Raw genomic sequence first — 12,379 nt, 5'->3', positions numbered from 1 at the left:
ATCCAGCCCTCAGTATGAACAGCTCTAGGTTTTACTCTTGATCACATAATTTTTTCTCTGCCCAGATACTTTTGCGTCAGAGTCAGAAACAGCAAAATGAAATTCTCCAAAGCCCCCATGCTTTGCTTCTTTTCCCAACCATACCCTGGTAGCAGCAGCCTGCTTCCCAAATATCTCAGAAGACTCTGGTATGGCCCTTCTTTCCAAATGATGACACAGCCCACCAGCTTACAGACACATGCAGATCCCCACGAACAGTCAAGGTAGGTAGTTTCCATTTATTGCTGGGAGGAAAAAAACGTGTCAAGTAACTTCCTACTCATCCTATGGCAAGCAGAGTAGGGCTGTGTGCTTCAGCTACCTTAGGTATAGCTATCAGTTCTCCTACTCTTGGTTGTGTGAGTCTTGAGAAATGAGAAGTGTTGAAATAAATGGCTATGATACACATAGTGTTGAAATAAACATTTATTTTAACACATTGTATGTGATGAGCCATTTATTTTAACACTTTTCACTTGAAGTGTTGAAATAACAGGTTTTATCAGGGGACGTGTCATCCACTGTTTTATGTATATGTGAATATGGAAATACATCTACTGAGTGTGCGTGTATATATATACTCACACAGATTATATAGATATGTAATAATAATAATATGGTAGATGTGTATGTAGACACTAATGCTCAGGCAAATACAGTGTTTCCTACTTGAGTCTTTTGTTTCCCAAAAATTTGTGTTTGTGACATATTTTTAATATATCTATGTGTCTATAAATAGATACAAATATATTGGTACATAAAATTCTTTATTACTAGGTAACAGCAACTGGATGAGGCAGATAAAATAGAGACACAGTAAAATAGATAAACCTCAAAATAGGACAATGATTAACGTAAGTTATGTAAAGCAAGAAAAAAAGCTGAGCTGTCTGAGCTTTCTAGTTATCTAGACCTGGTTTTTTAGTTTGCCGTAGTTTCTGAAGTTCTGCTTCCCTTTCTGTGATGGACTTCTTAGGCAAGTGGTTATTAAACAGTACATGGTATAAGTCAGGTTTTGTAAATGACCTGAAAAGTTGTTGTACTGCATTTTTCAGTAATTTTGGCTTTTTAAATACAGTGTAGGAACCTCAATTCCCTGCTCAGCAGGCAGTCACGTTTCTTCCAGTGTGTCCTTGCTTGTGCTAAATTGCCTTTTTGCGGTTAAAATTGTGTACGTGCTAAAGCACTGGCACAGACATGTGGGCATACACACACGTCCTGGTTCCAGGGTCGTGTTGAACATGGTGGTTGCTGAGGAGGTTAAAACCACCTCAAACAAAGGTAGCACTGCCGAGGCTGACAGAGGCAAGGCTGCCTTTGAACAAATCTGTAAATAGCCAGAGCCATTTCTACCACACTTCAGGTTAAATGTCAGTCTCTGCATTGGAGTAAAAGGGCAGCAAGACCTACCCCATGACAAAGGGAACTACTCCCCATTTTTGAGGGGAAGAATTTGGCAGGAACTCATTTGTCCCTTTGTGATGGCTGCAGTGATTTTGTCTGGTAACTGGGCAGTATTTTCTGAATGGGCTGTTTGTTAGCTCTTATGCTGGTCTTATTCACTTGTCCTTTTCCTTGTATTATGTCGTGAGCTCACCCTGACTATTAGCACTATTTTATTACCTTTTCATTATGGTTATATCATTATTTGTTTTATTGATCAGCACTAGCACTGTGGGCAGCAGGCAAGGTTTCTCCTGGCCAGGGGAGGGCTGCAATGCAAAAGATGCTAGACCTCCTGCAGCAGCACCAGCCCCACCACACTGGGGCAGCTGACTTGGGCTCCAGGTCATGGTGGGCAGCAAGAGCAAGGCAGTCAAGGCAAAGAAAGGGCTTCCTGAGCCAACCAAAAAACATGGAAAGCATTCTGTCAGACTATTTCCAGGTCCAAGTGAAACCAAAGTAGAAACCATGAGTGAAATTAAATAATGAACATTTGATGAATTGCAATAGAAAATGCTTTGCTAGGTTTCATGCTGACAACCAGAAGTATCAACTTCTAGTGAATCTGTAGTTTTCAGTGAGAGAATGACTTTGTTAGGAAATGTTTAACCACTTCTTGCAGAATTCACAAAACTATTTGTATCTGTCTTCTTGGTTTTTTCTACTGAAGTTTGATATGAGTGAAAATTCCTCCTGGTCTCCATGGATAAATAATACTTACAGATAAGAAAAATTTAATTTTTCCCTCTCTCTTTCTCTTATTCTAGCCTTTTTTTTTTAATTGAGAGAATTCTCTGATGAGTACTAAGCATTTATTGAATGAGAAATCTGTTGATTTTATGAATTTTTAGCTCAAATAGCATAAATAATCATCTGTATTAATTAAAAAGAAAGGCAAAATTAAATCCTAAAAAGGACACTGATTTTTCTTTGTGATTATGGAAGTTCAAGCTTTTTTATTTCTATTTAAGTTCAATATTTTTTAAAGGATATATGAAGCAAAATTATTGCCTCTTTTTTCCACTCAGAGGTTGGATTTAATGCTGTATGTATCAGAAACAGAATCATATCTGATGTAAGCTTTGAAATGAAGTGGAAGGGTCAATAGTTATCAGAAGAACTATTGACACACTATCAGTGTATCAAGATAGTCACAATATGCTGACAAAAATCCTGTCAATTGATATGGTTCCAAGAGCCAACTACAGCCGAGTTAGATAGAAGTTGTTTCAAATCTGCAGAATCATTAACTTTATTCTGAAGTCTTGTGACGAAGTCCTGAGTTCTCTGTAGTCAGCAAACCTTTGCCATTGATTTGGTAGAGTTGGTGCATTGCCCATCACAACTTTTGAATAACATGAAACATTAAGTAGCCATCGATTTGAAGGTGTAGGCTGACTGATGTTGAGATATTCCATAAAAGGTCTATTCCCTCAAATTCTCCAATGGTACATGAATAACTAATTTTTTTGGTTGGAAATAGCCAGAGCCTGAGTAAATAGTACTTTATTGTTAGGGATTTTGACAAATGGCTATTAGTGAGAAATAATGGACTGAAGGACTGACCAGGCAGGGAAATAGATAGGGAGCAGTGAGAAGAGTCATCTCTGGATCTTGAGAAGTGCTGGGCTGTGCAATATTTAAGCTGTGGCAAAGTCCATTCTGCTCTTGCTTTCTGGGAACTTTCTGTGTTTTTTAGTGTACTAAATATTTTGTGTCCCATTTGCAGACCTCATAGCAACTGTGGATAGTCTTTCTCTCTAAACGCGTCTGTTCATTGGGTTTTCTTCTGCATATAAATGCACTCTGTGGTCATTTTGAAGGATGTGTCTGCTACACTGTTTCATTAAACTGCCGCGTTATCAGGTAATTGTTTAAACATAATGCCATAGCACTATCAAAAGGAAAGGTGAACTAATGGCATTTGCAAATGTCAGGGATTATCTTAACACTTTTATTATAGTTTATAAAAAGTAGGTTCGGGGCATTCCATGGCAATTATTTCCACAGAAATTGGTTATTTAAATAAATTGCTAATTATCTGGATATGACAGTATTGAAAACCCTGCTAATGAGATATTTGATAAGTGTAGCTTATGGTGGCCACCTACAGGTGGCAGAAAGAAAGAACGAGCAGAATAATTGCAGTCAGAAGGGATATGATGCAAATGGTTTGTGTATAACCTGCAAGTTTCCCTGGACTGTTTGCAAATGCAGATTATGTAAAGTACTTTGCCAGTATTAGGCAGCATATACACTATCCAGAAAATGTCTTAACAAAGAATTATGTTTTCTGGGCTTTTTTCCTGATCTCCAAACTTCCTTATCTACTTACTTTCTGAAGCATTGGACTGATATCTACAGTGCCTTAACTTTTCCAGACCATTTTCTCTGTATAATGCTTTTCCCCCAAACTGGTCATTAGGTTCCTTTCTCATTAGCATGATTAATTTTAACAGTCTGGGAGATAACCATGTCAGTTTTCTTCCAAGAAGGTATCTATAGGAGGAAATCTTACTTAGATTTGGGGTCTTAGATTTTTTAGTAGCAGACTTTAGTGGTGACTTAGTAGTAAAAAATTATGTATCAGCTGCTTCTTCTTTGTAATACTTAGGCTCAGTGGTTTAAATCTCAAATTTTTAATATAATGTAATGCAAATTAAAAAATAATTTTACTTGAAAATGCACAGAGTGGGAAGAATTGACCCAAATTCATTTTTATTCATCTGGTATCCATATACAACAATTTGGTTTGGGTTGACATACTATCCAAAGAGAATTTGCTTTCCTTTAAAATCTGTTTCTGTTGTTCATAGAGTTTGATAAAGACTATTGAGACTGTTTCAAGATTCATTCTCAGTAGTACCATTCTGAATTGACTCTGTTGGCTGTTTTTTAATGGACCTGGATCATCTTTACTAAAAGGCCTCATTAGAGCTACTGCATATATGCATTGAAAACTTTAAACTATCAAATTCGTCCCATATATTGCAAGTGAGAACATAGCGCAGTACTCAAGATGTCTGAGATTATTTTTCTTCCATTGGTGAATCACTGGGATCAGAAGATTTGAATTGCTTCTGCTAGGTATTCTCAAAGCTACTGAATTGCTTGAAACTTAACACCAGGCTTCTTGGAGAAGGTTTGGCTTACAAGCCTCAATCTAGTGAACAGTTTTGGTGTTTGACAGGATCAGGTCCTCTCAGGACTCCTAGTACTTATGAAGTCATAATAAAACATGTGTCTTCTGGCATTGGTAAAGGGTTTTTTACTTTCTAAGGAAAAGTAAACAAACAAATAAGCAGGTATATTATCTTTCATCAGTTTGTCATCAGCCTGCTATCCTCAGTGGACACAAGCAGCTCTGCCTACCTGTGCTGATAAGGGAGAGACATTTGATTGATGTATGTTCTCCTTCATATTGTGTTTTTTCTGTTGGATTTCCTTGAGTGATAGTCTGAAAAGTCTTACTTTTTATTAAAAAAAAAAAAAAAAAAAAAAAAAAAAAAAAAAAAAAAAAAAAAAGTAGAGAAAGCCAAATCTCTTCAAGAAAAAGGTCAGGGACTTTAACATCTTAAAATTATTTTATTGTTTATGTCTTTCTATAACAGCAAATATTTTTCCATGATTATTCTATAATTAATGAGATTTGAAAGAGTTACTTTCAACATACAATAGCTTCTCATCTCCACCAGGTCTTTTTCTGTCTTTCATTTTTATATCTCACTCTCCTGCCTGAAGTCTTGATAAATGGACTTTGTTTATTAAATCTCATTATTTTACAGCAAGGTAAATGATAGCCACATCTAGCATCTGGTAGCAGCTGTAGCACTTCTATCAGGAGAGTACCATATCAGCAGTTTTCTCAGCTACGGGTGCTTAACTAGTAGAATTACAGATCCCAACGTGTCAAAGTATGTGGTAGATGCTTATCTTTTAGTATGTGAGCTGTCTTTCAAATGCATGCTGGATTTGGACTTCAGCTTCTTAAATACCATTGGATTTATCAGAAAACGTTCTGCAAATTCCCACTACTACTTACAGATCTTTTAAAATTTGGCATTAAATCTCCTTTATTTCAACCTTTTAAAAACTCCTTCTCCACAAATCTCTATTACCTTCCTATGTACTTGTAAGAAAATGTAGGAAAATAGAGACTGTTAGTCAAATTGAGTCTTCATTTCCTTTATTATTATTATTATTTGCCTTCTTTTTTAATAGCTTGGCATTATTATTGTTTCTATTGTTTGCATTCTTTTTTTTTTTTTTTCTTTAATCTGGTAGGTTGTTTTGTTTCATGATTTCATTAGGCAGTAGGATCTCTATCACAGGCAAATCACATTGTATTCTAGCCCAGCAGCTTTTGTTACAGAGGGGGAAGCTTCTGAACTGTTGATGAAAAAATGTAAGGGAGAACGGCTTCAGCTTATGTTGTGCTTGTTCCATATGATGTAGACTAATAAAAGAAATGCTGGGATGACCTCAGTTAACCCTCTGATTGTCATTACATCCATTTATTTACTCTCATCAGAAGCACTTCTGAAATGTTTTGAAATTCATTTGGGTGAATTATAAATGAATGGAATACTTTTGCAATCATACCAATTTATCACTAATTTACTAATCACCAAACGTAAGTAATAACTCCTATTATGAATATCAAATTCAGCTAGTACTAAAAAGTACCTACGTTCTGTAATAAATTCTAAGTCTCATTGCTAATTCTGCTAGACTTCAGTGAATCATATGCTTGATTTCTTTGGGCTGAATGAAGGCCTTCCTGATTACCTATTGTGCTGATACCTTAAATAAGCTGTGATTTCATCCTTTTCCTGTACTGACCATGTACAGACACAGTCATTTAAGTGAGAAGGGGGCTAATTATATTCTGGAAATATTTTCTAGTGGACTATCTTTGCTCCAAGATACCTTTAAGGCCAAGGGTCTACAAGCCTTTAAAACTCATTGAAAGAAAACTTTTAAGAGTTACACTGGGGTTAGAAGTGTATAAACCTTCATGCCTCAAAGAAGATTGGGAAGACATTTCCCTGTAGCCACACAATTTCAGTTACCAGTGTCTGTATTCTTTCACCTTTCTAAAAAACAGCTACCTCATCACAGTGAGATTCTGGAGCTGTGTCAGCCTGAAAGCAATGTAGCAAGTCTGATGCTTACTTCTAGCTTCAGTTTCAAAAACTGAGTATTTGAAGAATTTCCCGAACTACTGTTTTTTTATGAGATTACTGTCAGTGGTTTTGGCTGTGTAGCATATGTTTTGGTGTTTTGGCCTTTATGCCTTCCAAAAGCTTTTATTTGTAAATTTGTAAATCTGTCAGAGCAAACATCCTTTTTTTTTTTTTTTTTTTTTTTTTTCCTCAAACATCTCTGGAAGACTGGACCATTAATTATGTCATGGTATTGCTCTTTGGACACTTAGAAGTCATCCTCTTTTAAAGAATTGTTTTGTTCCTTTCAAACACATTACAGTCAATCCAGCCCTAACAATGGGAAATAGTTCCTAGGGTCCTGTGGGAAGTTCCTGTTGAACTCCAGATCCTTTCTGTGATCTGTTGTGTTGGGATCTTAGATTCTTTAAAGCAGTTTTGGTGAGATTTCAAATTTTAATCTATCAGGCTCTAGTTTTCCTGAAAAAATATCAACAGTGCATCTTGGGTCAAGCTGTCCATTTCATATGTGTCCCTTTCGTATGCACACTTTATGCAGTTTTATGTGCATAAACTTTAGTTGCTGTTACCTCATGCAGTACTGAGGGGGGAAAAAAGCTGCTTGACAGCCACAGCCATACAGGTCCTCTGAGAGTGATGTGCTGCCTCTTACTCTATTATTGCCCAGTGGTGGCATCAAATGATCCTAAAGCTTCTCTAAATTAACTAGAAATATTAATAATGTGAGGGTTATCTAGAGAAATCCCAACTAGCCTAAAAAATAACTGGAAGTCATCTATCTGTGCTGTCCATCATTTAATGAGCAGCATCTGTAGGCATATTTTTAAAATTTGCATACCATCAGTAGATATTAAATATCTATCAAAATATGAAATGTAAAGTGCAGTAAAATGGCACTTTTAAACAATTTTTAGTTGAACATAAATAAATTAGATATTTGCTCTTACTTGACAACATTTGGGTTCAAAAAATAAATCTGATTTTTTATGTAGAAACATAGATCTCTTTATCTATGGTGGTAAAGTATGGTAGGTATGGTAAGGTATGGTAAAGTATTGCTTTCTGTGTCAGACATTGTTAGTCTTTGTTTTGAGCATCAGCTAAAATGTTCAAGCTAGCTTTGCATTGTTTTTCCAATGTTCTGCCATTTCCAAATGTTCCTGCCATTTTCCATACTCCAGCCACATGCATAATTTGCTGTACAAGTGTCGATACCACTTGAAACCCTCTTGGTGTCTGGTTATAAATGAATATAACCTCTGCACCTCAGAATTAGATGTCAGTTTGTGCTCTTGCTGTACCAGGAGGGCTGTGGAAGTTCTGTCAGGGTCAGTTGGGATGTTGCTAACCCAGTGTCCTGTTTGCTGTAGGAAACGCTATCCGGCCCATCGCCCTCCGCGCAGTGTCTGCCATCGCCCGCGCTCTCCCGGGATTTCCCATCTTGGCAACTGGAGGCATTGATTCTGCTGAGACTGGGCTTCAGTTTCTGCACAGTGGGGCTTCTGTCTTACAGGTACTGCTTCTTTCTTTAAAATGTTAACGTTCAAGTAACTATGTTTAAGATCTTAATGTATCTTCCTTTCAAACATTCGGATAGCATGGAGTTTCTATCGTTGAAAATAATTTTCATGTTTTTAAGTTCATGCTGCTTGCTAAGAGACATTCATGTCACATGGAGGAGTTGCCAAAAGAAAGCTTTGGATGTTGCAAAACCAGTCTGGGAAAAGGCTAACCATGAGTTTGTTAGTACTTACTATGTCTGGCTTAGATTATTTGAAATTTAGACATCTCTCTCCCTTGTCATACAAACAGGGTGGTAAAGAGTTAAGCTCAACCTCTTCTTTGTATTCTCAGTTTTTCTTTTCTGCAAAGAGCCTTCTCCAGGTGAGTGGGCTTCCAAAGAACACTACATTGGTCTCACAGGGAGCCAGTGTAAAGTAACTTTAGTTTATCCAGGCCTGTGTCCCTGAAGGATGCTCACTGAAACAGGAGGTGTAGCGCTGCACCCGCTGCATGAAGTGCTGCCATTGCACTAGAGTGAGGTGTCAGCTGCATTCAGCAGTCAGGCTGTTTGCATTGCCTGAGGGTTGGTTTGAGCTGCTGGCTGCACTGGCATGGTTAGTTAGCACCTGTCCTGGAAGGAAGCCTTGGTGGCCTTGTATTACAGGCACCAGGAAATTGGCCAAAAATCAGCCCCTTACCTGCTCTGCCAGGCACATATATGTTAGAATATGCATATATGCAGCATATATGTTAGAATGGCTGAGAAGCTGGTGGTCTTTATGTTATATTGTTCCATTGTATATTGTTCCATTCTGGTAGATGTTCAGCCCCTTTATCTGTCACTCCCACCATAGACAACAGCAGCTGTGGATCCTGTGAATATTGGCTTTGTGTCACTCCATGGGATGACTAGAGTGGTTTCATTCCCACAATTCACTTTGACATTGAAATTAGATTGAGTGTGACAATCCTTTTTACACAGCTACAGTGACTGCTGTGATTAGTAGTTTATTTGCTATGTTTCACAAAAAAACCCTAAAAACCAAAAAAAATCATCCCAGCTCAATGTTTTGGTTTGGTTGGGGGTTTTTTAATGCACATCAAAGTAAGCATCTCTGGGAGCTGAAGCAGAAAGCTGTTCCTTTTATATAGACTTGCTATGTTCCTTGGATTTATTAATACCTTGTTGTTTTTTGGGGTTTTTTTAACTTGTATTAAAGTGATTCAAACTTTTCTTTTTTTGTGGACAGATAAAAGATTGACCTTTCTTACACAATTGTCTGAGAGCTTCTTCCATATAAATACTAAGTAATGGTACAAATTACAGGACAGCATTTGTCTACAAAAGAAATTATGTTTGGCAAAGAACTGTTTTTAGTGCTCTAGATGCAATTCATTTGTTATTGCTAATAGAGCTGCACATTTGATGGCTCTCTCTGCAGCAATGTTACATGATCTGAACTACACAGAATGAAATGATTTTCTGTTCTATGTCTGCTGTGTCTGTTTCTGGATGAGGAAAAAGCAAAGGGTTTAATGTCACTTTTGCACTTCTATTTTATATAGACTGTGTAGCTGCTTTTTTTAATCTTTCTTTTCCTGTTGGTTTGTCCCAATGGTAATGGGAAATTCTGAAATATAATTTCATGCAGACATCCCAGTCAGTGGTCAAGAGAAAGACTATTTGATTTAAAATACATTAATTATTGTTTTCTTTTTAGTAGCAATCAAATTCTCTGAAATTGGCATCCACAAATGACTTGGATCTATATGGATCTTTTGCCCTTTACAGAGCAATTTCTCTCTTCAACAATTTTTTCCCAGAGATGCTGAAAAAGCTCTTATTTTGTTCTTAGTTTTCACCAGTTCAACTTAAGTCATCTCTAGAACTGATTTTAAACTCCTCTGGATCAAAAATATCCTCACTTTGAGTGGCTTATTTCTGTTAACTCCAAAGTAGGGAAGTCATTTAAAATAATCTCAGATAAATGGATTCCAAAGTGGCTATGTAGGTAAGGATCTGAACTACTTCAATTGCATCCATTTTAAAATAAGCCTTTAGTAAGCTTCATGCAAGATTGTGAATACAGGCCATAAGTCTTTCCCTCATGATGGGAAGGACAGATGGAAGGGAGAAGAAATCTCTGTAGAAAGTCCTAGAAGAAATGCATGTACTAGGGCAACACTAAAACGTTTGCTTCTCAGATGAGATACATTGTGATAAACAGAAGAAGACAGCTTCATCTTCACAGGTCATCTTTGGACCTCAGTTAGGATTATGAGAATAATTTCTACTGTTTTCCTTCTAAACAAGGTCATACAAGTAACCAACTAATATTCTTCTCCCTGAATCCCAATCTCTCACACATGTCCTTGGTATCAAATGCCCAACTCTGTCCTTCAGCAGCCACAACTTCTGTTGCTTACAGCTTTGACATTCACTTTTGCTTTCTCAGTACTGACATACAGAGTACAGAATTTGTAGATAACATCAAATAAAGTGAGCTGCTGAATGATTCAGTATTTAAGATTCGCTGCATACAAGTGCCTGAGTAAAGCAGGTAGAAGCTGGGACTATACCCGGGGAGTTCTGTGTGGGTCCAATAGCCTTATCTAAAGTATCCACTTTGGATACTGTTGGAGGTGGTTCTGAAGAGACACTCAGACTGACACAATACTGCACATTTTGTGATCTGACTTCACATTTCCAAGGCTATGAGGATGCCTTATGATGATCCAGAGGCAGGAAGCAAGCAGCCTGGGCTTTGGCTGTGATGGAGCGACCTCTGTGCTCAGCTGTGCCAAAGAGGCTTAAAACTGGTGTGTGTCACTGCTCTCACTACCCTGTTACCCAGCAGTGCCTGAAAAGGGTGAGGACTGTCAGATCATCCAGCACTAAGCATGGTCCCATAGTGCAGAGTAGCACAGGCTGTACTGATCTGTCCATGGAGCCCAGCTCAAGAGCCTGGAACAGCGGCACTTGCCTGGGCTTCCCTTCCTTGTGTCCCAACATGAGTCCTGTGTCTTCTCTGCCATAGGAGTGAGACATTCCTGGCCTAGGATAATAAGGAGGCTTTTTGTGAGTTGATTTATTTGCAATGTAGCATATCTTTTAGAGGAAAGGTTTATGAATAATAAATGTTCTTCCATTAAAAGCAAGATCAGGTTTTCCTCTTCAGATCTTTGACCTACAATCAGTTCTCCATTATTTTTTCCAATTGCTTTTATTTTTGAAACACAAGGATTTATTTTCCATTTGCAAAATCATTGTACACAGGAATGCAAGTCAGGAGTCAGGTGGTAAGCCATATTTTGCTGTATGCCATAACCACTTCAAGTGGTATTAAGCAGGTATATTAGGAAATAGTGTGGGGAGAGAGTTTTGGTAATCAAAATATGTTCTATCCCCTTCTTTAGAAGATGGAGGGCAACATCTTAGTATTGTTACTCACAAAAAGGTTTTGATGTATGGAATTTTGCAACAGGTATGGAAAACAAACTATGTTATTGCAGTAGCCCGGCTTAAGATTTTATACAGCAGTTTAACAGAGCATTCTTCCCCTTTATGGACTTCAGAAACACTTGCAAAAAGACCCCACTTGTTTTTAAATTTCTCATTAAAGATGCTGAAACATTTCAGTTATTCTTCAGCTGATTCCATAGCAGTATAGGGCTTTTTAACATACCTGAATCTATCAACCCCTTTTCAGTGTAGGCATGAAATTTTCAAACAAAAACAAAAAAAAAAAAACCAAACAAGCCAAACAAACAAACAAAGAAGCCACCACCCCCCCCCCCCCCCCCCCCACACACACACAGTTTTAATTGGGGAGCTCCAGAAATGTCTAGAAGCACTTTTCTATGATACATGTCATTATTACAGTTTTCCAGTAAGGCTGCGGTATTTTATTTCTAATTTAAGTAAGCTTTTTTTAAAACCCCAATTTATCGAAATGAGATATATATCTATTTGTATGTCTATATTGTGATGTATGGCTATAAATTTTTTTGCATGTTTTGCAACATATATGTGATTTACCATGTCACACTGATGGTTTGTTAGATTTTTGCAAGGTTTTGAAAGAGACAAACATTTTTTAAAGTCATCTTGCTGCAGGAAATTAAAATGGGAAACAATTATAGAAAATTTCAGCGGAAAGAGAAAATGCATTATGGAAAAAGCAATAAAAGCATAAAAATATTAAAGT

General features: G+C 37.3%; 1 protein-coding gene across 3 annotated transcripts in view; it reads left to right on the top strand.

Moving 5' to 3' along the window:
- Window positions 1-12,379, top strand: part of DPYD (dihydropyrimidine dehydrogenase) — a 333,817-nt gene that overhangs the window by 261,016 nt on the left and 60,422 nt on the right. For all 3 annotated transcript variants that reach the window (XM_083867303.1, XM_083867305.1, XM_083867304.1), the window contains one exon: window positions 8,039-8,181. In XM_083867303.1, the coding sequence (XP_083723429.1) occupies window positions 8,039-8,181 (143 nt within the window). The remainder of the gene's footprint in view (window positions 1-8,038; window positions 8,182-12,379) is intronic.

This window comes from Zosterops lateralis (genome assembly GCF_965231275.1).
Source record: "Zosterops lateralis genome assembly, chromosome: 9".
Lineage (NCBI taxonomy): Eukaryota > Metazoa > Chordata > Aves > Passeriformes > Zosteropidae > Zosterops > Zosterops lateralis.
This window is presented reverse-complemented; position numbering and strand designations above follow the sequence as displayed.